Source organism: Papilio polytes, unplaced genomic scaffold (assembly GCF_000836215.1).
Source record: "Papilio polytes unplaced genomic scaffold, Ppol_1.0 DF824303.1, whole genome shotgun sequence".
Lineage (NCBI taxonomy): Eukaryota > Metazoa > Arthropoda > Insecta > Lepidoptera > Papilionidae > Papilio > Papilio polytes.
Genome location: NW_013524901.1, coordinates 1,415,594 through 1,442,121, shown reverse-complemented (window position 1 = coordinate 1,442,121; position 26,528 = coordinate 1,415,594). Strand labels below are relative to the sequence as shown.

Below are 26,528 nucleotides of genomic sequence, written 5' to 3'. Positions count from 1 at the left end.
ATATGTACATCCCTTACAGTCTCCTTAACAAGACAAAGCCGACGATATGCGTATATACAAGTTTTACGATAGTGAAATTCTACGGCAACAGTTACTAACTTAGCAACAGTCCTGCCGTGAAACTAACTTCAGTTGTCACTCAAGTTATTGTTTATTGCTTAGCTTGCTTTAGACTAACATTCGTTATGCAAACTTATTGCAAACCTTATTATCTTAAATTGCTTTAGGACAGAGTTCATATTGAATCAATTTAAAACTTTTTGCTTTGATTAGGTGGTAATTGAAAAAGAATTACCTTACGTTGTGTTGTAGGCTTGATATACAAAGGTTGTAAACGATGTTTGTTTGGAAATTATTTTCCAATCTTGTGTTGCAAATTCACTGTTTCATTTAATGTAATTGAAAGTTATTTTTAGCTGATATTGAAATCCACTTATTGCCATATTTGATTAGAACCTTATTAAGGCTACACACGCTCAGTTTTATATAACAGATTTATCTGAACGATCCGACTGTTCAGATAAAACTAGCTTAAAGGGCTTAAAAGATACTGTTGGTTTGAAGGAAATAAAACATATAAGATCTTTCTATGTAAATATGAAATGCCTTGAATGAAAAAAAAATGTCTTCAGAATAACTGCTTGTTTGTGAGAGCGACATTAAAAAGATTTGACCTACGAACTCTATCTAGGCGTTATTTTAATAATAAACGATCCGTTGTACACTAACAAAAAAAACTAAATGAATCTAAAGAAGTTATAATAGGAGTTATCAGTAGTGGCAACCCTGGTGAAAGGTCGTCGACCGTCCGCGGCCGCACGCAACGCCTCTCCCAAGGACGAGCGAGCGCCTTTCTACCGCACAGGTGACGGCTGACGGCTCGCAATGTGTGTACAAACACGTATATAACCTGAAAGCTTTCTTCAAATGGATGAACGTCCTAAAGAAATTTTAAAAGAACAGACAAAATTTCAGGAACTAGAAGGACGTTAGTTATGACTGTAGAGGTACACCGGTAGAGGTAGACTTAGGAAAAGATGGATGGATTGCTGGCTGAATGTATGATAAGTTGGGGGAAATGTGACAAAATGTCAGGATTATTTCTTCCTTATATTTCCCAGGTCATTTACATCACTGACCTCTATAGATAGGCTATGAGCAGTTGTATTTTGTGCCTATTATGTTTGCGGTTGCTCGCGGTGAAGAGTTTTAGAACTGACCATAATAATAGACTTAACATCAAAAAGCATTTAAGTCGTAACGAAACAAATGTGGTCATTTACAAACAATCGCCTATCTACTTTTGTACATCTATGATTTACATACATAATAAAAATGCTAAAAATAGGCATTTCTTACTTAATGTAAGTTTTCCAAAGCCCAACTTATTTTATATTTGCCTTAATTAGGATAGTTGTATATATCAAGGACTTGCCCTTACTTATGTGACTGTCTTTTATTAAGCGGAAACTTTTTAAAAGAAAAATAAAAAAAACTATTGTGTCGCTGCTTAAATAGTTTTCACTTAGTACAAAGTTAAGTGGGCAGTCCCCAGTTATTCAATGGGCGTGATAACTTTTATGACGTATTTAATATAGACACACTTTATAAACCATTTACAATATCGAAGCTCGTAAACATAAATGTTTTCCTATTTTCTAAACGTTTCCATACAAGCATAGCTATTAGTAATACGTCATAATGTAAGGACAGGGCGCTTTAGAAAGCTCGAGTCACGACGTCGACTCGCACAATAAGTTTCGCTAACTGTAATTACTTGTAATCTGGCGAACTGTGACATCATTAACCGTATAGAGAAATAACAAACGAATTCTACAAACATACAGTGAGTTTCTACTGACGAAACATGATACAAAACATTACAATTGTATACAGTTTACATTATTCTTGTACAGTGATCGATCGCTGGATACAACTGGACTGGAATAAAATAAACTAAAGATTGACAATGTTTTGTTCTGTTTATCGGTAATAGTTGGTAATATAACTTTACTTAATTATGTTTTATAATTGAATTTAAAACACTATGAGTGTAGTTGTTATTTGAATTAATCTAAATAAATCAATCGATTTAAATTTTTATGGAATAATTTTGTAAATCTACTTCATAAAAATGGAAATATTTTGTAAAAAATTACCATTTTAAAGTTCATACTGATCTAATCTTTACTATCCTGCTACTGAACCCCCGCTAGCGATATATCTACACTTCTATACTAATATAATAAAGCGTAAACACACACTACTGTGTGGCGTAGGATGTCAGCATTTACAGCATATTTTTGAATAATTCTTTCTTAAATAAAAAGCCCTACACTTACAACACGCTTTAGGCTATATATTTTCACGTTATTAAACTTAGGGGGTAAATAAATTGGGGAAACCTTCATGTGGGAAAGGGACCATAATCTAAAAGCTGCCAACATTAAGGAAGCAAGGTAACGGTAATTTTGACATTTGCAATTGAGAATTTGACAAAAGTAAACCACAAAATAAAGTTTTTATAATTCGTGCGGATAAAGCCGCACGGGAAAGGCTAGTTTTAAATAAAATATCAGTTATTATTGGCCCTAAATGTGAAACTGTTATCCAACACACGTTAGGTAATAGTGAGGTAGCACTAACGTATCAGGAAATCAGGGATGCGCCAACTCTAAGAATGAGGAAAGGTTAGTCCTATTATAAAATAAATGGAAGTTATCTTACGTAATGTAAATCTATTTACGGCATATAATTATTTAATAAACTACTACTAATATTATCGCACTATAAACTGTTTTCAACACTTAATAAAGTTTATTGAAGCGAGAAAGATTAAATCTTCATTAAAATCAATTAATTTGATTGAATAATATTGTAGTTAATTATATCTTTTATTAATAATTTATACATTAACTTAACGTAAATAAAATTAACAAGACTTAAGACTAAACTGTTTTATTTAAAAATTGGATTTTATGATAATCTTTTCTATCTGTAATTACGGTGTAAAAATGTTGAATTAACTAAATATTGTAGGGTAGGTTAAAATGTTAAGAATTTCATTGTCCATTGTAGAATTATTGTGACAAATAATTATGTCACGTTTGTAAAATTTTGGGGTCGTACCGCTATTACAGCATACCGGTAAAATTGCGGTCGGCGGTTACTGTCGGAGCATGAGTGCGCATTAATTTGAGGCTTCCAGCAATGGAAATTAATTGCTGGTACAAAGCAAATATTCTACTAAACTGATAATCATTGCTAGACCTTTATGTGTTTATGAATAGAAAAGCAGTAATTAAATTATTTATAACTAAAGGTTTGAGAATTAAATATAAGAATGGTTTTACAATTTTCAGCGCAAGCTCGCTAAATATGCTCAGTTCGCCTACACACGTAATGATATTAATGAACAGTTCGTTTGTTAAGTTATAACTGAACGTCTTTAGAGGGACCTTAGGACTGAATCTGTGGTACTAACTTAATCGTGAAGGACACGTAGTTACTTCGAAATTGTGAACCTTAGTTCAAATGCTTCTATGTAAATCTAATTTATATAAAAAACAGTTATCCGCGACTCCGGTGTTCTTCCAGATTATCATCTACATCTATTTCAAATTACATCGAGTTCCATTCATCAGTTATGACTACAAACTGTAACATCCTACCATCCATGGAAACATTCGCATATATGATTCTAGTAAGATATAGTAAGTACTTAATCTGACTTCTAAACGAATTGCATTACATATATCAGATTATCTAAAAACGTTTGTAATAGTAATTACAGATGGTGTACAAAATAACAAATTATCTCATTCTATGTTAATAGCGGACAAAGTTCAGGTGAGTCGCATTAATGAAGGGTCCCGGTGTCGAACACGCGGGTTCAGTCGGGTTATCTGCACCACAATGGAAATCAATTTGTTGTTCCCAATGCTTCCATGTCATCGACAAATCGTGTAAACCACATATTCGTTATTTTCCTGGGTAATTGCATATCGAAATGCCTTCATAAATTGATACGTTTCGATTGTTTACACATGTTTTCTGTGAATCGTATAAGAATGTGAAATAAGGGGTATGCAAGTTGAACTACCAAATAAGATGTCTCCTTTACAAATTGCTAAAGTATTAATTCGGTCGATATAAAACTTGAGGAGGCCAATTACAAACTAGAGGAATAAATGATTTACCGGTGACATGCGGTGCGTCGGTAAAGTGAGTCGCTTCGACTTTATAGATTTAATTGAGCCCGATAGTCCTAATGACCAGGATAAGCCTGAATATGTTTATTGTAGATTTCTCGATTGCACAATAGTTTAATAGAAAGTTACATTGTTAAAGAGAAGTGAAATATAGTTTCGATTTATATGCAAATTCAAATTGTAGTTTTTTATATGACTTTTACGGACGGTTTTTAATAATAGCGGCGTAATGTTAATGTAGTTATTTATATAGTTTAGAATTCGATTAAATAACGAATTCTTATTACTGGTCATTTTTTGTCTAGAAATTATTGTTCAATAACGTGTCGAAATTCGCAAGAACATTGATATGCATTTTATAAATTTTCTATCAGTTTCAAGGTACATTAGTAACAATATTACAAAGATTACCGAGAAGAATAACGATGCGAAATTCGTTAAGTCTCATCTCATAATCGATTCGCAGAATCGATTTTTGTTTCAATAGAGTCACTGGCCAGAAAGAAATGAACGCTTTAAAAATTATAACTTCGCATTCTCCACACTCGATCCGATACATCGAAACGAGTTGTCGGATATAAATAGAATTCGATATAAAATAATCGATTATACTGCATTCGACTGATAGTTATCACGAACGAGGTTTGCGTGCCGCGAGAAAGATGTAGTTTTATTTTTATTGCCATTATACTTTGTAATGCACGAATAACGTAAAGCAAGAAAGTTATCAGAATGCAAGTAAATTATAATGAAATTTCTTGTAGCTAATCAGTTGTAATAAACTAGAATATTACTTTGTTGTTTTCTGGAAAGCCGCAATAGTTTATCCTAGTAATTTCCGTCTTTGTTTTTCTTCCAAAATTTTTGTAAAAACTCTTAACGTAGGCATGGTTATATCTTTTAGTCACACCTGCCATCGTTTGCCCTTCAATTAAACCTATGACGATAAGTGTACATCGTTGTATTTAAATAACAAACACATTTTGTCCTAAACACTTTATACGGAAGACGTTGTACTTACGTTAAGGACGCCTGACAACAAGATGATGAGTAAACATAAGAGTGTTATTTAATGTCATAACTTGACCATATTTACATAACTAACAAAACTTATTCACGCTCAATTATCCCCGCACGTATGAAATAGCCTTGGATTAATACTTAACACTGTCAGCTACGCCCGAACTGTAGCTACGTGTATTTACATCCTTATTCCAATGTGTTAAAGTTTATATTGTTACATAGTTAACTAAATTATATGTTGTTAATAGTTCAACACTTTGACACATAGCGAGATCGCGTGCGATGCACTATTACCCGCCCCCGGCGTCGTACGGAAAGGTTAACTTTGAAAGTTAGTTCCGTTTTACGTCGAGACGTACGTGGTGTAACGTAAATCACTGTCGCTTTTGTTTTATTTTCTCGTTAATCCAGTTTTTTTATGAATCTAGTTACGTATTTCTGCAAGTTGTGTTTTTAACTAGAACAAAATAATAATATAAGCAAGAATTTTAATGAACAGGTTTTCTTATTCTTTTAAATAATATTACTAAAAATTTAGTTTTACTCGGGAGTGTTCGAGGGGAATCGAGATATCGATTTCCAGTATAACATCGTAATCGATTTAGTCCGTTACGTCGTTACAATATAAACAAATATTAATAGAGCGATAGCAGCTGGTAATAACAGCAATAATTCTATTGCAGCCGCCTTAGGGCCGGGCATCGTCGGGGTGGTCCAGACTGAATTATTTATGTTGAGACCTCTTGTGGTATCCTATATTGAATTTACTATAAAAGTATTAATTTACCTTACTACGATTTCCTTAAAACTTTATAAAAAAATTGCTACAAACGACCGTCAGTTGTTTTTAGCAAAAACTTATTTCGTCCGATTTTGAAAATAACAGCAAAAGGTTATGAAAAGTAAATTTATGCAGATGAAACTAATGTAAAAAGCGGAAAGAAATACAAATGAAGCGTGGCAATGCAAAGCGCAGACGGCAAGGTGTTCAATTAAAACTTTTCAGACGAATAACGAAGTCACGCGCCGTCTTCTATCGTAAGTTATTTCTGTATTACATTTCAAACCTTTGAATATCCGATAGGAAAATTTTCACATCCATTCGATTGTACCTAGGGAAATGAAAAATAGTATGGAGTTATTGAAAACTGTCTGAAGATCTCGAAAATTGCAAGATGTTTACATTTAATTATACAAATTTAAGTTTTAAAACTTAAGCCTTTAGACTTTTGATTAGTAAATTCACGTTAAGAAATAAATTGAGACAATTGAATTAAAACAATCTGAGCATTCATTAGAAATGTTTGCGAAATTTTATTGTGAAAGGGCGTCGGTGGCTCAGTGGTTTAAGCACTTGACTTGTAATCTACAGGTCTTGGGTTCGAATCCCGCCATGTACCAATGTGATTTTCGATTTTTCGAATTTTCATATGTACATAATTTACCCGACGTTCTTACGGTGAAGGATAACATCCTGATGCAACCTGCACATATCGGCGAAGAAATTCAAAGAAATGTATGAAGTCAACCAACCCGAATTGGGCCAGCGTAGTAGACTATGGCCTAGTCACCGTAATTTAGGGTAGGCTCCGAGCCCCTCGGTGTGGACGTATAGTGAGATGGTGGTGATGATTTTAAATGTGAAAATTAGCGCCTCAATAAATTCAGAATGTAGTTTATCTCATAAGATACGAAAGCTTATATCAAACTGAGCTATCAAAGAACGTCTTGTGAGGCGTTCTTCGTAATTAATTACGTCACTCCCCAACTGTCGCGTTAACACCCCTTGAGTACGGTACTTTTACGCTGTCATTCTTTATTACTAAAAACATGTTTAATTACATTTCTACCTTGCAGCGTCATCTCTGATTATGAATATTTTACGACGTTTTCAAGCAAGATTAAATTATTAATCAGAGCTTTAAGTCTGCTGTTTACATATGGGGCTTAAGTTAGTGTGATATTTTGCTAAATGCGTTTGTTATTTAAGTACTTAACAGGCATTTATTGCTGTTTTTAAGTTAGATTGTGCCTAGATTGAAGCCTTAGACGAAAAGTTTCAATTTTGGTGTAATAGTATACTACCTAGCAAAAATACAATAACTAGCACTTGATAGTATATTTTATCTTGTAAATCTTCCTTAAAACGTGATGAATTTCCATAAATCTCTAAAGGAAGAAGATTGCCTATACTCCCGTCAATCAGCGCTGGTTTGTCTCCCCTCTTCCTGAGTCGTCAAATTTTGGTAATAACGGCCGCCATAGCAATTTGAGGGCAATTCTCATTATACGTGTGCACTTGGATCTGCCCCTGATAGATTTATTGTGTTCTAACAGTGTAGAAGCTCCCCTATCTTTTGACCCGGTGTAAACTTTTTCCATTTTCTTTCCCTTAAAAATGTGTAATTTTATCGTAGATTAATTCTTTTAATTTTAAACTTGCAAGTTTGATCAAGATATTTTTGTTGTTTACTAGCTTCTTTATTATTTTCTAAAATCTTACTTCTTACTAATATTATAAATGCGAAAGTTTAGATGGATGGTTGGATATCTGTTAGAGTTTGTAGCCTAAACGGCTGAACAAATCTCTGTGAAATTTGGCATAGACGTAAAGGATAGTCTGGCAGAACACATAGGCTACTCCCTATTGTTTTTTCAAATCCACGCGGACGGACTCGCGGGCTTTCGTTAGTTCCTTGTAAAATGTCTTCTTTAATACAGTTGCAATAATTTAAACAATGTTTACGAAAGCAATAAAATGAGTCAGGTTATATCAAAATGCAAAAAATCTCTCGCCTCGGTCTTGAGATGTATATGGCCAGGTGTGGAAGAGGAAGCCAACGTGTTTTAATTACTTCGTACGGATATCCTTAGTGGGTTTTAATTGGTTAAAGTGCAAGATGTTATTGAGAATTTTTTAGGATCTGTATGTGCTGGGACGAGATGGTGCATGATCGAAAGATGACTTATTTTCGGAGGCGAAGCTCCAGATAGGGTCAATACACCACTCTTGTTATTTATTTATTATTTGTGTTAAAATAAGAGCTTTCAGAGACACTCAAGGTTCACAACTTCTTTTCAAAGTGTCGAGTCTTGTGTACACAAAAATCGTTTCATTGCCAAGTCGCTAACGTTCCGAGAGACATTGTTGACATAGCTGCCGTCTCAAATATAAGTTTGCTTTATTTTTGTTAGCAGTTTATTTAAAGTGAAATAGATTCTTTATGGGAATATAAACAAAATATAAGATAAAAATAGTAAGATTTTATTCGGTTTTCCTTGACAGTAAGTAACATATTCTTGATGACACGAACCCTTTCTAAAAAAAGGACTTGATAGGAATTAGAAGGTCCCCAAATTTCAAGACTCTTTAAAGCCTTATTTAAGGGATTACAAATACATACTTATATTTAAGTATGAATTTTACATGTTTGAGATTCCAACCCCACGAAAGAAGTTCTATATTCATCTTGTATAGTTAATATTTTGTACATATCTTTGATTCTTAAAAAGAAAATATATACTTCATAGTTGTATTCCAGTAGTAAATATGATATATTTAAGGTATTTTGTATTTCCTCAAACATAAAGATAAATACGAAATAACATTAACCATATTTGCATATTACAAATTACTGCAAGAAACGAGGAAACATTACTTGTCTATACACCTTCCTGTCTCATTAAAGATTGTGAATAGTAAACTTTTTTTATTATTTTCTTTTTCTATGTGCCAGATACATCTATATTTCATAGACAACAAATCTTACGTAATAGTTCTATAAGCACCCTCCTTGTCTATTTATCGGTTCCGCGCATTAACCATAGATAAACACGTTGCAAATGACGGAGCACCCTTCACGGGAAATGTTATTGTTTGTGGTAACCGTCGGTATAATCTTTTCTAAAAGCTTTTAAGATAAAGAATAAATTTGTGATTTGAAGTATTTCAGGATAGTTGCAATATTTCGTTACTGTTACCTAGTTTTTGAACACCAATATTGTTCAATGTATTTTTTATTATTGACAGAAAATATTTAAAATTTTATATCTTGTAACATTTACTTATACGTTTTTAGATCTTACATTTTGATATGTTCTGGACAAATACATTTTTAAATCTGTCTGCTTTGTACAATCTTTCATCCTTTATATCAACGTGAAAAAGTTGGTAAAACCCCGGAAGCAGTATACTGCGGGTCGTGTATTCTTTCACTCGATAAAATTCATCATTTCGCTGATAGCCATTTATTGTAACGTCGTGAAACTTCTATACTCAGCGCAAGTTGCACAACATCGTAAAACTTTACGAGAGGAGAGTTCAATTTTTACGACGAATTTTCTAGTTTAAATGGCTTCAAGTTTACCTTGTGAATGTTAGTGAATTACTTAGAGTATAAAAATATCAAAACATTAGCTCTCACGATTTCGCCCGCGTCAAATTAAAAAACAATAAAACATACAACCTATGTTACTCACTGATAACGTAGCTTTTTATTAGTGAAACAATTTTTGAAATCGGCTCAGTAGTTTTTGAGTTTTTTTCAATACATACAGAAATAAAAATCTTTCCTCTTAATAATATTAGTATAGATATAGATAGAGACTTGAAATAAAACGAGTGTACGTGTGAACATTTTTCCTTAAGCCTGCTAGAGACGGTCAGTTCTGACAGTTTTAACTGAACGTCTGTAGCGGGCTTTAGTAGTTATGCTATTTATCCATATGTTTTGCGAACAATACTGTCAACTGTGTCGCTTTGTTTCTCTTTATTACGTATGCGAATAGTACTAACTCATATCGTAATCCCCGCGGGCTATCGTAAAGGTGTCAGGGATCTATTGGCTTTTTAACATCTATTATTACGCCATCTATTTATACGCTATAATGCGGAAGCACCTTTGTACTTTCACAAACATATTAAATTATAAACAGTATACAAGTATTGAGATTTTATTGATGTATAAAATTAGAGCCCCTTGATGGGGGGTCTCAACAAATACGGGAACATCAAATTATGTTTCAATAGTATTTGATTTCTTTACCTTTCTTAACTTTATCCATCGTTAAAATATAAACACAGAATATTAAAATACTAGGTTTATTTTTGATTCGTATACATTTTTGTTTTACTTTTTTGTCTTTTAACTTTTTTTTGGTATTCAAGAAACTGACATGCCCTCGTAAATTACTTGGATTTGTAAGTGTTGGTATTAAGGGTGTTGTAATTAAAACGTTCACGTTTTATTTGTACTTTTTTACTCTGATTACTTATATCGCAGTGCATTCTTTTGTTATTTGCTAAAAGATAAATTGATACTTAAATCAAAGATAACTAAAGTCCCTATTATTGAAATCTGCATCGTGATGTAATTTTATCATTTACTCCAAAATACAAACGAAATTGAGAGTTCTCTTAGACGAGTTCTCTAATCTAAAAGATTTATGTTGAGACTTTCAAATGAACTTTTGACTTGTGTGAAATGCGGCTTGTTTGTGGAGTCAATGTTTTGTTAACCAAATAAGTGTAGTGAAAATGGTAGTTGCGATCTTGAACTTGCAAATTACGCATTGGGTTGGGCTTAACAAAAGGTGAACTGTGATTATTGTTCACGGTACTAAATTTCAGTTTAATTTTAATACTATTTCGTACAATGACGGTCTACAATATTTGTTTTTATGGCCTTTTTTTAGTTGTTTATAAAGAAATGTGTTAGAAGTTTTAATATTAGTGTGTGTAGTAAGAATATGTTTCGTTTATGTTATTTCGGGAACCGGAGAGATTCCTTATAAAATTTCGTATAACTATTAACGAAAAATTACCGTATGTGTGTATAATCAAAACAGATGTTAAAGTCATCTTAACTATGTCCTCGTAAGTGCTCTGTTATTAAAGATTTCAAATAATGCGATAAAAAACTTTAAACAACTGGTTCGGTTGTGAACATTGTGTTCTCCAAAAAATACGTTCATACAACTCGTTGAACAAAAGAAAGTAAAAACTAGTTTGATTTGCATAAGTCTACATTCCCGTCCGGTAGCCGACATTGTCACTAATTCAGTGTACACTTAACGCCAAGTAAAAGTATAAACATTGAAGGTCATATTGTTTTCTCTTTTCTGTGTAATGTGTAATGTACGATCGGTCACAGATTGATTGTTTATTATTGTGATTTGTTTAGCAATTTTCTTCTTTTGTTACGACGATTGTTTGTTGGCAATATAACTTCCCTATCGTTTAGCAGAAATGATTATGGCGTAATGTTTTGTTATTTGAGAAATCGTCGTAAAGTCTTACACCAATATCTTTATACAACATACTAAATTGATTCTGTGTAATTAAATAGTACAATATAGTTCTCTACTAGTAATAGGTTAGATCGATCACAGCTTGTTATTACCAAATGTATTTGATTGAAAGGGTAATTGTAATTAATTGCAACTCATCAAAAGAAATGAGAAGAATGTTGTAATATTTGTTAACAAAATAACTACTCGTAAAAAAAATGATTGATTTATATTTGAATTGCATTCTGTCAATCGTTTCTACTATTTGCCAATCACTTAACCTTTCAACTTCAGCAAATCAAACTTATTATGAAATAACACACCTAGATTAAAAATACAAATTTAATGTTGGTACATTTTGTTGGCCTTGAGTGTACGGGCTGACGTATAATCGTAATTGGAAGCAATCGCTGTCAGACTGACGTTTTGACGGCAGCTCGCCGGTGAGCTTATCGCTGATGAAAAGTACTACTAGTTAACTTTACTTGAATTCATTACAAAACTTTACACTAGACCTTGTGAAGAGTTCTAGTATAAAAGCGTTTTTATACAATATTAATACTCAAAAATATACTATTACAAGAATTACAGTTTCTTTGTTAGTCCCACTAGTAGATAAGATAAATTGGTTCAACATTGTTTAGGAAGTAACACCTTTTTTGCCCTATATTTTAAATAAGTGTATTTTTATTTAAATTAAAAATTACAAGTAAAATATTGCCTCTTTATACAATGGCTACATGATTTTTTTGAAAATAAATCCATCGAGTAAATCTGCGAGGGTCCTATCCATTAGTTACTTAAGAGGCGCGTGCCCTTGACGGATAGGGTGCAACCCTAATTTACTACATAAGACACGTTTTTGACAGCCCTTGTTTTTGAGTTAATACGTTTTCACTTATCTTACGAAGGTAAAAATAACGCGTGAGCCGGATTAAAACACCTCTACTATTCATTTTATTTAGATTCAATTAGTCAAAAACGATACATACATAGCACCTTAGGCCGCGTTTTTATAAAAAAATGATTAGTTTTGGTATAGCGAATGATTGAATTTTACAAATCTTGGCTTTATAAAATTGCCCGTCAGCACATTTTTATCTCTGTACTTATTAAGCTATATATTACATGTAGGACTTCCGTAGCTGTCTATTGCACTAGGAGCCGAAGACATGGAGTCTGTAAATTGGTTCAAATTGATTGAGAGCGGGAAACATTTGCCAGATATTTGTGCTCAGATTCATTTGATACATTAGACAACATGGATATGACACTTTTAAATTAATTTCTTTTTTACGTAAGTAAGCTTAAGTAAGTTACTCCGCGTTGCCTTAATAAGAGGATTTGTTTACTAGAGAACACTTTTTGTAATTATCGTAAACGTATTGTATCACCTTATATTGTTAGCTTAATTTTTATTTATATTAAAAAGCCTATTGAATATTTTTTTAATTGTTTTTTTTTTTTGTATAAAGGTGTATCCACATTATGCTAGCGTAACTAAGTTACGTTTCCAAAGGGCAGGATAACGTCGTTTGCTGTTTCCTCGGACAGGCTGACTTATGTGTCATTAGTGGAGAACTTCCGATCGATACCTATCAACTACCTACATACAAACCGAAGCTATGTTAATTTAAAACGTTTACTGAGGTTTGTTTTATATTCTATTTTGGATTTAGAAAGTCTTTTTGTAAGTTACATTCCAAAGTTAGAAGAGATTTTATCTCTTAGCACTTAGTAAATAACTGAAAATAATTAATTAGCTATTCATGATTCAACTTGTGTAAGTCTACAGTTATATCTATTTCTTTATATAAAATTATTTCTATTAAATATGCGAAAAGAGTACATAATGTAGCCAACTTTTCGAAATTAAAAAACCGCAATGAAATTCACAAATAGATCGTATCTTTCCAAATAGCAAACCGTTTCTATGTCCTCTACTGTGTTTACAAAATGCACGGAAACAAGCAACACATAGAGGGAACATTGATTGCTTTTGAGGCAATAACGCGCTATCGGGGAAATCGTTCAACCCATTCCGGACGATTGGGTGAATCCCTTACTAAGAAAACTCACACATTTTTCACAACAAATTATTCTGTATCAACTACTCAATTAACAATTGAATACAGTCCAATTGTTAGCGAATATTATAAGAAACACGAGATAGTAAATCTGGCGAAAATTATGTTGTTAATTCATTAATGGATTTTAAATTCGATATTCAAATATCCATTGTTTATTTCTATAGTAAATTCAGATTATTTGTAGGACATGATTTTAGCACAGACTTTCACTAACATTTATTTACCTAAATAATTTTATTTTTTTGGTACAGATATTTATAGCACTTTAATGTAATTCAATCGAGTTTGTAGGCACATGTTAGGGGTGTAATTGCGCGTGTTAGGCGAAGAGCTCGCCTTTTTCGGTCGTCGCGTCTGATATATCGTTGTTGGATGCGATCGCAGAAATTAATGTTGGCTGTGAGCCTGTATATTGGATTAGTTCATTCAACGCTACGTTTTAGAACATAATAGTTATGTTGTTCTACGTAAAAACATGAGAAAGAAAATCTAAAATTATTGCACAATTATGTAACTTGACACAATCTGAATTTATTATTTATTTATTTGTTTATTCGCGTTAGTAAATTATCAGTCTAATTATTGTCTTCCGATGTAGATTTAAACACAGCGAGTTATATAAAATTAGACATTTTCTACCTGAATCAAAGATCCGGTTAGACTAGATCTATTGATTCACATTTTGATCAGACAGCAAAGGGAAATTTCTATTTTGTATTTTACGATTGTTTCCTATAGTTTTAGAAATACCACTTTTGTAGCATTTAATAGTTTCAACCTAAATAAAATTATCGATATCAAGGTTTTTAATTCCTTATTGTTGAAATCAAAATGCAATCTAGAACATTTTTGTCGTAGAATTTTCCATTAACATCTTACTAATATTATAAATGCGAAAGTTTAGATGGATGGATGGGTGGATCTTTGTTAGAGTTTGTAGCCTAAACTGACGACCGGATCATTATGAAATTTGGCATTAATGTAGAAGCTAATCTGGAAGAGCACAAAGTCTACTTATTTTTGTTTTTTTGAATTCCACACGGACGGAGCTGCGGGTGAAAGCTTGTATTCAACAAATTAAGTTTTTAATAAATCTAAAAACCACAATATCAATCGGAAAACATAATCTTTTGTTTATTTTAATAACCAGAATTTGCTGTTTGATCTCGATGTTGCAATCTGGATCGGATATAGATTTTAACGGTAAGTCGAAGAGCTTCAATAACATTAGAGGGAACATATATATAAAGTTGACAATTATACAACATAGGTCATTGACCTCTATGTCTCAATGTCTGCGGTGTCGTATCTATGAAATGAACAGGAAATAGTGTGAGATGAACGCGCTCCCATTACGTCGATATCCAATGCGGTTGCGATTCCAAGCGAGACGATACGCAGCGAACGTATTGTATTTCAGCGGGAAAGTATACTATCGACCCGGTCAGTTGTATGGGAACATTTATTAGTGATAAAAATAAGACAATTTAAAAAGCAATGAAACCCAGCTCTCATCTGTTAGTCAAATTCCAGTCAATGTAAAAATAGGAACAAATCTAAGAACTAAATGAACTACTGTCTAATTATACAGACGTATGTATATAGTTTTTCTTATGCCTTTTTAAGAAAAGCCTTAAACGTTCGACGAATTAGAAAAACGTTACTTTTCATATGATACGAGATTGCGTATACCCATATTGATTAAACCATAAGACCGTACGCACACCTGAAACTAAATTATCGCACAACTACAGTCAGGCTTCGATTCCTAAGAGCTTATATGGACTTGCATACACTACACTATTTTTAGTTGTGCAACTAAACAGTTGAATTGGTGAATCAATCGATAATCGTACAACCGTTGGGCGATAGTTTCGTCAAAGGTGTAACGCTCCTAAGTATAAATAAACCGATTGAAAAAAATTGTAAACAGCAATTTAAATTCAATGTATAATTACCACGTTACCATATAAGTTCGGAAAGCCAGACAATTTCCTTCAGCCAGTGTAATAGTAATTCATAATTATTAGAATTCCCAACTTATTTATGGCAGACATGTCTATCAAGTTCTAAAGACGTTTGTCCCATTGAAAGATTTTCATTGACCACTTTCGTTTTATAGAATTGTAGTTATGACCATTCTGTTATCTATGGTCTGTTTACACTGTCTATGGTCTAAGAGAGATTTTCACCGGACGCGCATTCGATTCGTACGTACGGTGTTTGGTCTATTTGCCAGTTAGGTAATACATGTATTTGGACTCTATACGTTACATGTTTTTATGTTGTTTATGGCGATTTGTTTGTAACTTTAGTAATGTTTTTTAATAAATATACAAAATGAAAAGCATTTATAATTACGTTACAACTTAAACAGAGGCTTAAATCTATACTAATATTACAGGAAAGATTGGTATTTTTGTATGTATTGAAATAACTCGAAAACTACTGAGCCGATTTTAAAAATTCTTTCACCGTTAGAAAGGGAATTTAAGTGAGTAGCATAGGCTATATTTTTATTATTTTTCAATTTCACGCGGGCAAAGTCGCGAGCAACAGCTAGTAATTAATATGAAGCGTTTTATAGCAAACTTAATTTGGATTAAAAGACATTTAAAAGTATGAAGATTTAATCTAACGTGTTCAATTAGTGTCAATAAATTTACGCTATAATTTTAAACACATTAAAGACATAGTCGGTTCCCATGGTAACCATCCGTATGGGAGTTGTAACATAGACAAGGAAATCCTATAAACGTTATGTCAGAGGATTTCCTACGTCTGTACACTACTGCCGCTATTACACGATAAATACTAGGTTACGGTTACGGTGTAAGACTAAAGAATAAATACTAACTATTAGAGAATAAAACTTATCGAACTAAAAGATAAATTTTGTAGTAGCTTAGTTTTAGTTTATGTTATTGTAATATTTGTGCAAAAAGAATTAACACGTTTACGCAAGTAAAATCATTTCTTAATCTGATGCGGGCCAAAATGCATGCCCAATCTGCATCTGCATCTGCAATTGCGGAGGTCTATGGGCAGCGGTCGCTTCGCCATTTTGGCGGACTCAGGTGGCCTGTTGCTCGTTTGCCACCTTATGTTATAAAATAAAAAAGTAAAAAGTTCTTATTGTCAGTGTTAACTTGAATAGTTTATCTGTTCTCAACAAAACACTTTGCAATGGTTTTCAATTCACCACCACAACAGTTGACCTGTCTAACTTGTCTCTCTGAACAGTACTAATAAAATTAAACGGACATAAACATTCCAAACTGCATTAAATTCCTTCCACAAAACAGGAAAACGTAACTAACCTAAATATTCTAAAGCAATTGTCACAACAGCGTCCATTGCGGCTTATGTAACCAGAGATATCATAAACGACAATACTGGACCACAAATAAAGCCGTTGCAAGCTTTTGACCCACCAACCAATGACTTCCAGGATAATTGAAATTTACGACTTGAATTGCTTAATAGATTTGATTTAAAAGCTAACGAACTACATATTGTAGCGTCAATAAATTTCACTCCATGTTGTAATTGAATCAATATTGTATGGATAGTTTGAATATTAAAGTTTAAAATTATTTACTTCTAAGAACTAGAATTAGTAGTTAAAGTTAGTCAAAATCATCTCCTAATTACCATTCTAGTGATTTTAGTAAGACTACATACATTTCAAAGCGTTTACAGATGTTTATGAGTAGCGGTCGCTACGCTATTCCGGCAAATTCCGGTTTCTCGCTTTCTCGTTAAATCTACACTACACTGAAAATTATTGCATTTTTCTTTCTTGGTATCCAAATTGCAAAAAGACGAGAAATATGTCATAGTTATACTAATATTATAAATGCGAAAGTTTATATTGATGGATGTTTGTTAGAGTTTCTAGTCTAAATGGCTAAACAGATTACGCTGAAATTTGGTACAGATGTAGATGATAGTCTGGAAGAACACATAGGCTACTCACTTTTGTTTTTTTCTTAATTCCACGCGAAGGGAGTTGCCGGCGAAAGCTAGTAATTACAAAAATGTTACATGTTTTATTTAATTAATAATAAAATTTCGTTGTAATGTAAATACGATATATGTTCAGTTATCTTACATAAGCAGTGAGCAAACCTCAGTTTCCATTTCAGATCGAAGTTGCACACGGCTCTGAATTAATTCCGAGGTTTGCGGTTTTCCTTGTGACGTATTATTCGAGCGCAATCTCCTTTTGTGCAATATCTCACATTTTGACGCCTTGACTTGCAAGATTTGATAGATTTTACAGTTCACTATAATATTTGACTTTTAAATCTTACCTATATTATAAATGCGAAAGTTTAGATGGATGGATGTTTGTTAGAGTTTGTAGCCTAAACCGCTAAACGGATTTCGATTTTCGGTATAGATGTAGAGGATAGTCTGGAAGAACACATATGCTAGTCACTTTTGTTTTTTTTTTAATTTCACGTAGACGGAGCCGCGGGCTAAAGCTAGTATATGATAAATTGTTTCTTGTTTCCAATTTACTATTTATTAAAAATTTTCAAGTTTGGATATATACTAATTCGTAAGTTGCTTAGAACATGATTCCTATAATAACATCCATTTTTTTAATGGAAAAACAGTTTTATAGTTAGTAAGTCTTGAAGAAAACATAAGCTACTAATTTTTTTTCACGGGCAGACGTAGTCACAAACGACAGCTAGTTATGTTATAACTTAATTTACTTTCTAACGAGGATTGGAGCGAGGACGCAGGAGCGATCGCCATTCCGAAACCTGTAAACATTAGATTTATACAAACGTTTACAACTGCCCACGTAATAACAACTTCGTGCTACTTTATACAAAATAATAAAACGTTCATACGAATGTTACATTCATGTAAAAATCAAATAAAACATTGAAGTGAAAGCAGTACAAAATTATCGATTTAAATTTACAACGTAAACAAGAATATAGACATGACAATAAATTGTTATTGACCCTACGCATAGTGAGTCGTTTCTACTTAAATTTAATATAACTTTTCCTTACCTTTCATGCTTATCAAAGTTTTATGGTTTTTATAACTAAGCCGTATTTTATTTTATATTGTTTACTTTATTAATGGGTAATTTCACTGTAATTACCAAAAGAAAGTATCTTAAATAGTGAGTACTAGATGTTGCTCGTGACTTCGCCCGCGTGAAATTAAAAAACAATAAAAACGTGTATCTTATTTACTGTTAACATAGCTTTTTATTAGTGAAAGAATTTTTAAAATCGTCCCAGTAGTTTTTGAGTTATTTCAATACATACAAAAATACAATTCTCTTTATTCTATAACTGATAATCCATAGATAATACAGCATGTCTCTTAATCTTCATGATTCTTCTTTATTATCTAATCCGTTTGTATAAAGGGGCTTACATTTTTTTAATTTCCTAAATGTCAAACTGATTAACAGCAAGTGTCTTGCATTCGTAATATGATAAATTGAAGAAAGCCTGTTTTAACAGAGGCAGTAACATTGGTACTTGCGCGTCCTGTCTGTCCGCTTGTTACGACATTTGATGAACACATCTGTCAAAGTTTTGATTATATCGCATAATTGAATACGTTGTGTTATAACATATTACTATAAAGATTACGAATAGTATAGTATTATTTCTCAATCTAACTACCTAACTAATATTATAAATGCGAAAGTTTAGATGGATGGAAGTTTGTTAAAGTATGTACCCCAAACGGCTGAACGGAACTCGATGAAATTTGTCATAGTCGTAGAGGATAGTCTGGGAAAACACTTAGGCTACTTACTGTTAGGAACAAAATTAGTACCGTGCTGTACAGTTGGCGCAACTCTAGATTATCGGCATAAACGTCACGTCCCTAGCTGACAGCTGTCAGTGTCACTAGAAGTATGGATAGATTGGCGCGCATCGAGAGTCTGGCGAGAAGTGTTGCTCTGAGTTTAAAGCGACAGTATCAATTAAATAAGTTGTCTAATATTACTTATTTTTATTTTAATTCTACGTGGAAGGAGTCACAGGCGAAAGTTAGTCTTAACTAAAGGAAATCGTGTTTTAGACAGAACAGTTACTGATTTACATATTGTACAATTATAATTAGATGAAGTAGTTGTTTTAAATAGTTCCCAAGCATCAAGTGTTTCAACATCTACACTAACGAAATTAGATGTCGAGAAGGATCTTAAATTAATTTTTAGTTTATATCTAGACTAAAATTTTATCTTAGTGATTTTAGCTTAATGACTATTTACATAAAAGTCTAGTCTAGATACAAACTGAAATTTTAGTGTAGTATAAAATGCTAAATATTTATTCTTTTAATTTTACATTGTTTTCAATAAAAATAATCAAACCGGTAATTTTACTAATATTATAAATGCGAAAGTTTAGATGGATGGATGGATGGATGGATGTTTGTTAGCGTTTGTAGCCTAAACGGCTGAACGGATCTCCATGAAATTTGGCACAGGTTTAGGGCACAGTCTGGAAGAACACATAGACTACTTTTTATCCCGGGAATAGTTACGGTTCCCTTGGGATTCATTAAATTAGTTTTTTAATGTTTACTCGATCATTCTGCAACGGTTCAACATATCATATTGAAATTTGGCACAGATATAAAACAAAGTCTGGAGTACACATGGGATAAGGTTTATCCCCGAGAAATGTCCGGTTTCCGAGGGATTTGTAGCTTTTTGTTATTTATATAGTTCGTATGTTTTCTAATACCACGCGGACGAAGTCGCGGGCAACAGCTCGTTTAAAATAAGACGATAATCGTCACAATCCCCTGCGGACTATAACAGCCCGTAAACCAGCGCAGTCCCATTTAAGTTTAACGTCAATATAAAAGTTTTTTCCTTGTTTTCTTTCTGTGGCTATCCATAACATCGTTTGGCTTTTTAAAAGGACTTGGTAACTTTAGACTTTCTTGATAACATGTTAGAGAATAGAATATTGAATGATATCTCTTTCATTTGTTTCTTTAGTCACTCAAACTTTAAAATAATTCTTATTATTTATTTAGTTAGTTATTGTTGTCAGCTGTGAATCAAAGGAAGATTTTCATGAATTCTAACTATAAATAATACTTGTTAAAATGTATGTATGACAATTAAATATTTGTGCCATGTCCAAAAATAGTTTCCTGAGATCTGGTAAAGTGCGACTTTTGTTGAAATGACAATTAAAAAAAATACCACACCAAAACAAAGGTCAACAAGCACTGTGGTACTAACAAGGCAACTTTCCAACATACCCGAGGAAGTAACAATACTTAATTAAAGTCAAGTCGGAAGTGTGAGAGAATGGCACATCTTTGAATGTAGAGAAATGGACTAAGCAAGAAGACAAAGTTGGCATTAATTCAGACACTTTTCGCATAGAGTAGCAAACGAACCAAATACGAGTACACAAGTCTACAAATGCAACTTAATGTTCGTTTTAATTAAACATTGCTTGAGCTTTTTGCGTGTTGTTGACGGGTCTTGTCATTAAAAAGTCTCAGGCAAATATTATCGTCGCTCGTTATCATTGCGGTTTCACAGTAAAGTGGTATAAGTAGAATGCATTGTGATCTGTCACGGTCCGGTTGTTGTTCCCGTGAGACTGATACGTACCCTGAACATCTTCATTATGCACTTGTCGGTGAATACTTATACCTCGTTAGTACTCCGCCATTGTTGAAGTTTGCCAACTGGAAATACTCTGATTGCTATGTAATTTATGTCTTTTATTATATTTATTTTATTTAGCTCTCACCCGCGATTCCGTCTACGTGAAATTAAAAGAAAGATAAGTAGCCTATGTGTTATATCAGACTATACATCTGAGCCAAATTTCATAGAGATCGGTTCACCCGTTTAGACGGCAAACTCAAACATCCATCCATCCATAACAACTTTCGAATTTATTATATTAGTAAGGAATAAGATTTTATATAATATAATAGTAAAGTTGTAATCCTAAAAATACGTGTAGAATTTAATTATTTTATGTAAAGTTTTTAGAGATAATGAAAAAACTTAATTTCGTTACACTTTTCCTTTAAGTTTCATTTCGTACAGCAATTATTATTTTTAGATATTTTATATACCGAATACCATAGAACACACTAATTTATATTTTGCAATATTTTAACCATTACCTTCTATACAACGTGATGATACAAAAACTTGCATCCGCATTCAATAAAGATTCTAACGATAGTAAAAACCCTGCAGCTATCACTTAAAGACGGTTATAATTTTTTAAACGAACGTAACAAATTATGAACTGGTTTATAATTTCAATATCAGACTCTTACCTAATTCAGAACTATAATCTCACTCTTCCACTTTATTAAAGCGTGAAAATAAACATCATAAATCCGGTATCAAGTAATCTTTAAAGTATTTTGAACTCTATTACAATGGATTAAGGAACTAAAGGGACTAATCAAATAAGTCTCAAAGGTCAGATGCGATCTGATTACTTAACAATACTTTAATGAAATGAAATTGAATAACTGACACCCCTGTTCGCTTGTATTGAAATGTTCACTAGACTAACAAGATAAAATCGCATTACGTCATCAAGGCGTATTATAAGTTAAGTGCACTCGCAAAACTTTGACTAAACCATCGCAAAAGAGTTTCATCGCGCTTTGATTACTATAATCTTATATGGAGGTGCGCACACTACTCGATTTTTAATTGTGTAACTAAACAGTTGAATTGGCTGCGAAACAACCGACAATCGAACACCAGTTGTGGGATAGAATAGTCAAAAGTGTGCGTCAACTCTAATTGTGAAATATTAAATCGAATAATGTATTACTGAAATCTATCATTTCATTTGGAATTCAAAGTTCATATTAATTAAGGTGTTTGGTTTCAGTATAGTTATTTAGGACTCTTAGCTTCATGATACTCGAATTTTTGAGTAAAGAACTTTGTATTATTAAAGGTAAGCAACGCATCTGCAATTACGAATGTTTATGGGCAGCGGTCGCTTTCCATTTCGGTGGATCAGGTGGCCGTTTGCTCGTTTGCCACCTTATATTATTAAAAAAGAAATAATAAATTTTAATGTGACTTTTGGTTTACTTCGATAATGCTCCTGTTTCTTTGACAACTAATTTTAAGTAACTAACTGTCGCATTTTTTCACATTTATCATTTATCATAGTCTATAGTTGATGTTAAGCATAACATTTGCAAAAAACGAAACAGTTCAATATGAACTGGTTTTTTCACGTTCAAGTAATAGTTTGTGTGAATGACCTTAAGAGTGGTACACTCCGATGAGAACATTACGTAATGACGTCATCATCGAGGTGAACATTTGATGTCATCGAGATTTATCACACGAATTCCGTGTGCAATACACTTATAAGTTCACCATTACCCGTGCTAGATCATTTTAAACTTTAACAACAGTGGCATAAGACTCTTATTACTCTGAAATAAAAAATGTTAAAAAGATGTATTCACGTGTGTTGTAGACAGGACGTGTATAAAATATTAAACATGTTACTTTTTTCCACAGATTAAAGAAATTATAGAGTTGCCTTTTAATTACTGATCATAGGTAGTTAAAGTAACATTCAGTCATTAGTCTTATATTTGTAAATACTACTTAAAGTGAAAAGAACGATAATTTTTAACTTAAACATGATAATGCTATTACTAATACAACATTATGTACCACTTAATAGATATAATGGCACTTTAAAATGTCTAAAGAACTCATAGCTTTAGGCATATAGCCATTTTAGTGGACTAAAACACTTTAATAGTCAACGAGTTTCAATAACACTTTCGAATTTAATTTTTAATTATAAGTAGTGCTTGACCAATATTATAGTCAAGATGTTCGTATCTTCGAGACGTACACCCACATCACACGTTAACATCCATTCCTATTTAAATTTTAAGTAAAAGTTAAGCATCTAAATATGTACATACATTTTAAAAACTATAGCACAACTGTTTAATCTTGCTTTGATTCCTATCTATACTATTATAATAAAGCGTAAACACACACTTCTTTGTTGCCTAAGATGACAGCAATTACAGCATATTTTTGAATAATTATTTTTGTAATAAAAAGCCCTACAATTACGACACGCTTTAGGCTATATATTTTCACGCCATTAAACTTAGGGGTATATATTTTGGATAAAAACACTAATATGGGAAAGAGACCATAAGTTGCTTTCAATATCAAAGAAGCAAGATTGCAAAGTTTTGTCATGTCATTTTGACATTTACAATTTGACACATGTAAACAATAAAACAATCGACAATCACACAACTATTGTGCGATAGTTTAGTCAAAGGCCGCACGCTCTTAACATTGTATTTCAACTTTCTAAGCAAAAATATAATGTCATCTCACTCATTATCATTCAAAGTAACAGAGATAACAACACAACTGTTGTTGTTACTGGTACTGCTCTAAGGTCTGAAGAAAAACTTGCTCAAATGTTAGTAATTTTAGCGCACCAACGATCAAAAAACCTGTTCAACGTGTGGTATGTCATCAGTTTTTTACATATACATTTGGTTATTGAACTTTGTGTAGAAACTAACAAAAAACTTGTTCACAAATACCAAGCAAATTAAATCATTTGCAACTCAATTAGGTTACATTAAGTTTTTATTACGTTCAAATTTGTTTTATAATTGATACAAAAAATAGATTTACTAACTTTTTTTTACCAGTCACATGTCAATATATTCCCTAAAATATTATTAAGTAACAAAAAAGTTACTACGGTTGGGATATTTATAAGATTTATTTAACGATTTTGGCATCGATAGTAAAATAATCAAAACTCTGACGTCATTTTGCTGGCAACTAATTATTGTTTGATGTTTCTGCATTTGCATGTTCAAAGCTAGATTACACGTTACTAACGTAATCTGTAGGGTAATAAATCAATTGCTTCTTAACAGATCGCAGACTTACTACTACTTTACTTATGACTACTTAGACTAAGACGCATTTATAACTAAATCTCACAACTCTCGTGCAATTGTCGATTGTTTCGCAGCCAATTCAACTGTTTAGTTGCACAACTAAAAATCGAGTAGTGTGCACACCTCCATATAAGCTCGTAGTAATAAAAACGACTAAACAGATGTGCGAAAGTTTAAACAAAAGTGTGCGCGCAGTCTTAGATTACTTCGTAGAATCGAATAGCTGTCAGTTTTCTACGAAACTATTCAATGTTATGTTTAATCTACATAAATAATTTATTTTATCCACTAACATTACGTTATTTCCTTTAAATATTTTGATTGAAGGTTTGATAATCTGAAACATTAGTCTTGGTTACTATATTTACATAATCCTTTGCCAGTTTTAATAACAGCCATTGCAGCGCATAAACTGTGCACTCTGAAAATATAATTAATACCCCGCTCGCAACGTGCTCTGATTGAAAGCATTTTGCCTACACTAATTATAATTGTGCTTTGGTGTTTATGATGGAAATATATGAAACAATGGAGAGAACTTGTTTCATTTATATAAAATTACTAGTTGTCCACGTGGAAATAAAAATAGTACAAAATATAGCCTATGCTACTCAGTGATATTGCAGCTTTTTAATGATGAAAAAACTTTTCAAATCGGCCCAGTAGTTTTCGAGTTATTTCAATACATATTAAAATTCAAAAATACAAATCTTTCCTCTTTATAATATCAGTATAGATAAAGGCAGATCGATGAAGCTAGTACATTTTTTTATGTTTTTGAGTTGTCTATGTGGGTTTCTAGAGATTGTAGTCACCTTAGTATTTTAAATTGCTTTTTATTTAATTAGCTTAAAACTAAAAAAGTATTTCTTTAGTAGGTTATGTTATCAAATACATCCAAAATACAAATCCTTCCTCTTTATAATATTAGCACAGATTTACAATATTCGACTCCCTAGAAAAGAAGCAGCTGCCCTCTTTGCTCCGTTCTGACGCTTGTACCTATTGGAATAGTATGTAATGTATATTTCTTTATTTACAGAGTTTCCTGGCAGCGAACGCTAAATGTTGGTGGGCAGGCGCATTGGCTGCTGCGACCGCGGAGCTAAGGTACGCGGGCTATGTGGCGCCTGGCGTGCTGCTGGTGGCCGGCGCGCCGCGGGCACTAGAGACCGTCCGCGGGGCGTACTCACGTTCTGTGCTCAAACCGCCTCCTACCTATCTCATTTGTGGACTCGGTGAGTACACATTCATTTGAAAATTCACATTATACAGAAGGTACAGGTTCAGGTGTATTGCGACGAAATGATGGCGACATAAACCAGAAAGTATTAAGATTGAATGTGGATGGCTACAAAGGAAGAGGAAGACCGAAGAAAGTATGGATGGATTGTGTGAAAGAGGATATGCTTAAGAAAGGAGAGGATTCAGATATGACGGCTGATAGAGATGTATGGAAGAGCAGCACATATTGTGCCGACCCTCCGTAAGGGATGAGGGCAAGTGGATGATGATACAGAAGGTGCAGATAAAAATTCCAATTGACGATCTTCTTTTTACGTTTGAAGGAACTTTTAATCTGAAATTCAGCTGAACCTAATTTTGTTATCTTTTATAATATTTTATCTATTTCTCGTAGTCATGGTGTAATATTTAAGTTAATTGTATAGAACTTGTTTAATGTGAATGGAACATTTAAAACGTCTTGTATCTCATTTCTGATTGCTTAAAACTATAAATAACCCAATTTATCTGTCCGTGTTATGGAATGAGACTGATTCCAACCCACACATAATGCTGGAGTTAGCTCCCGTAGTTGAATTAATTCCACAAACGCTGTAATAAACTTGAAACTAGATTGCATCTGGTGCGGTGCAATGTGATTTATTGTTAGTGCTCAGTAAAACGTTGAGGTTTTATATAATTGTGACGCGGTAAC

General features: G+C 32.8%; 1 protein-coding gene across 1 annotated transcript in view; it reads left to right on the top strand.

The window, feature by feature from the left end:
- Positions 1–26,528, top strand: part of LOC106101443 — a 126,915-nt gene that overhangs the window by 45,696 nt on the left and 54,691 nt on the right. Inside the window, exon 3 of the mRNA XM_013280682.1 lies at positions 25,632–25,827. Within this exon, the coding sequence (XP_013136136.1) occupies positions 25,632–25,827 (196 nt within the window). The remainder of the gene's footprint in view (positions 1–25,631; positions 25,828–26,528) is intronic.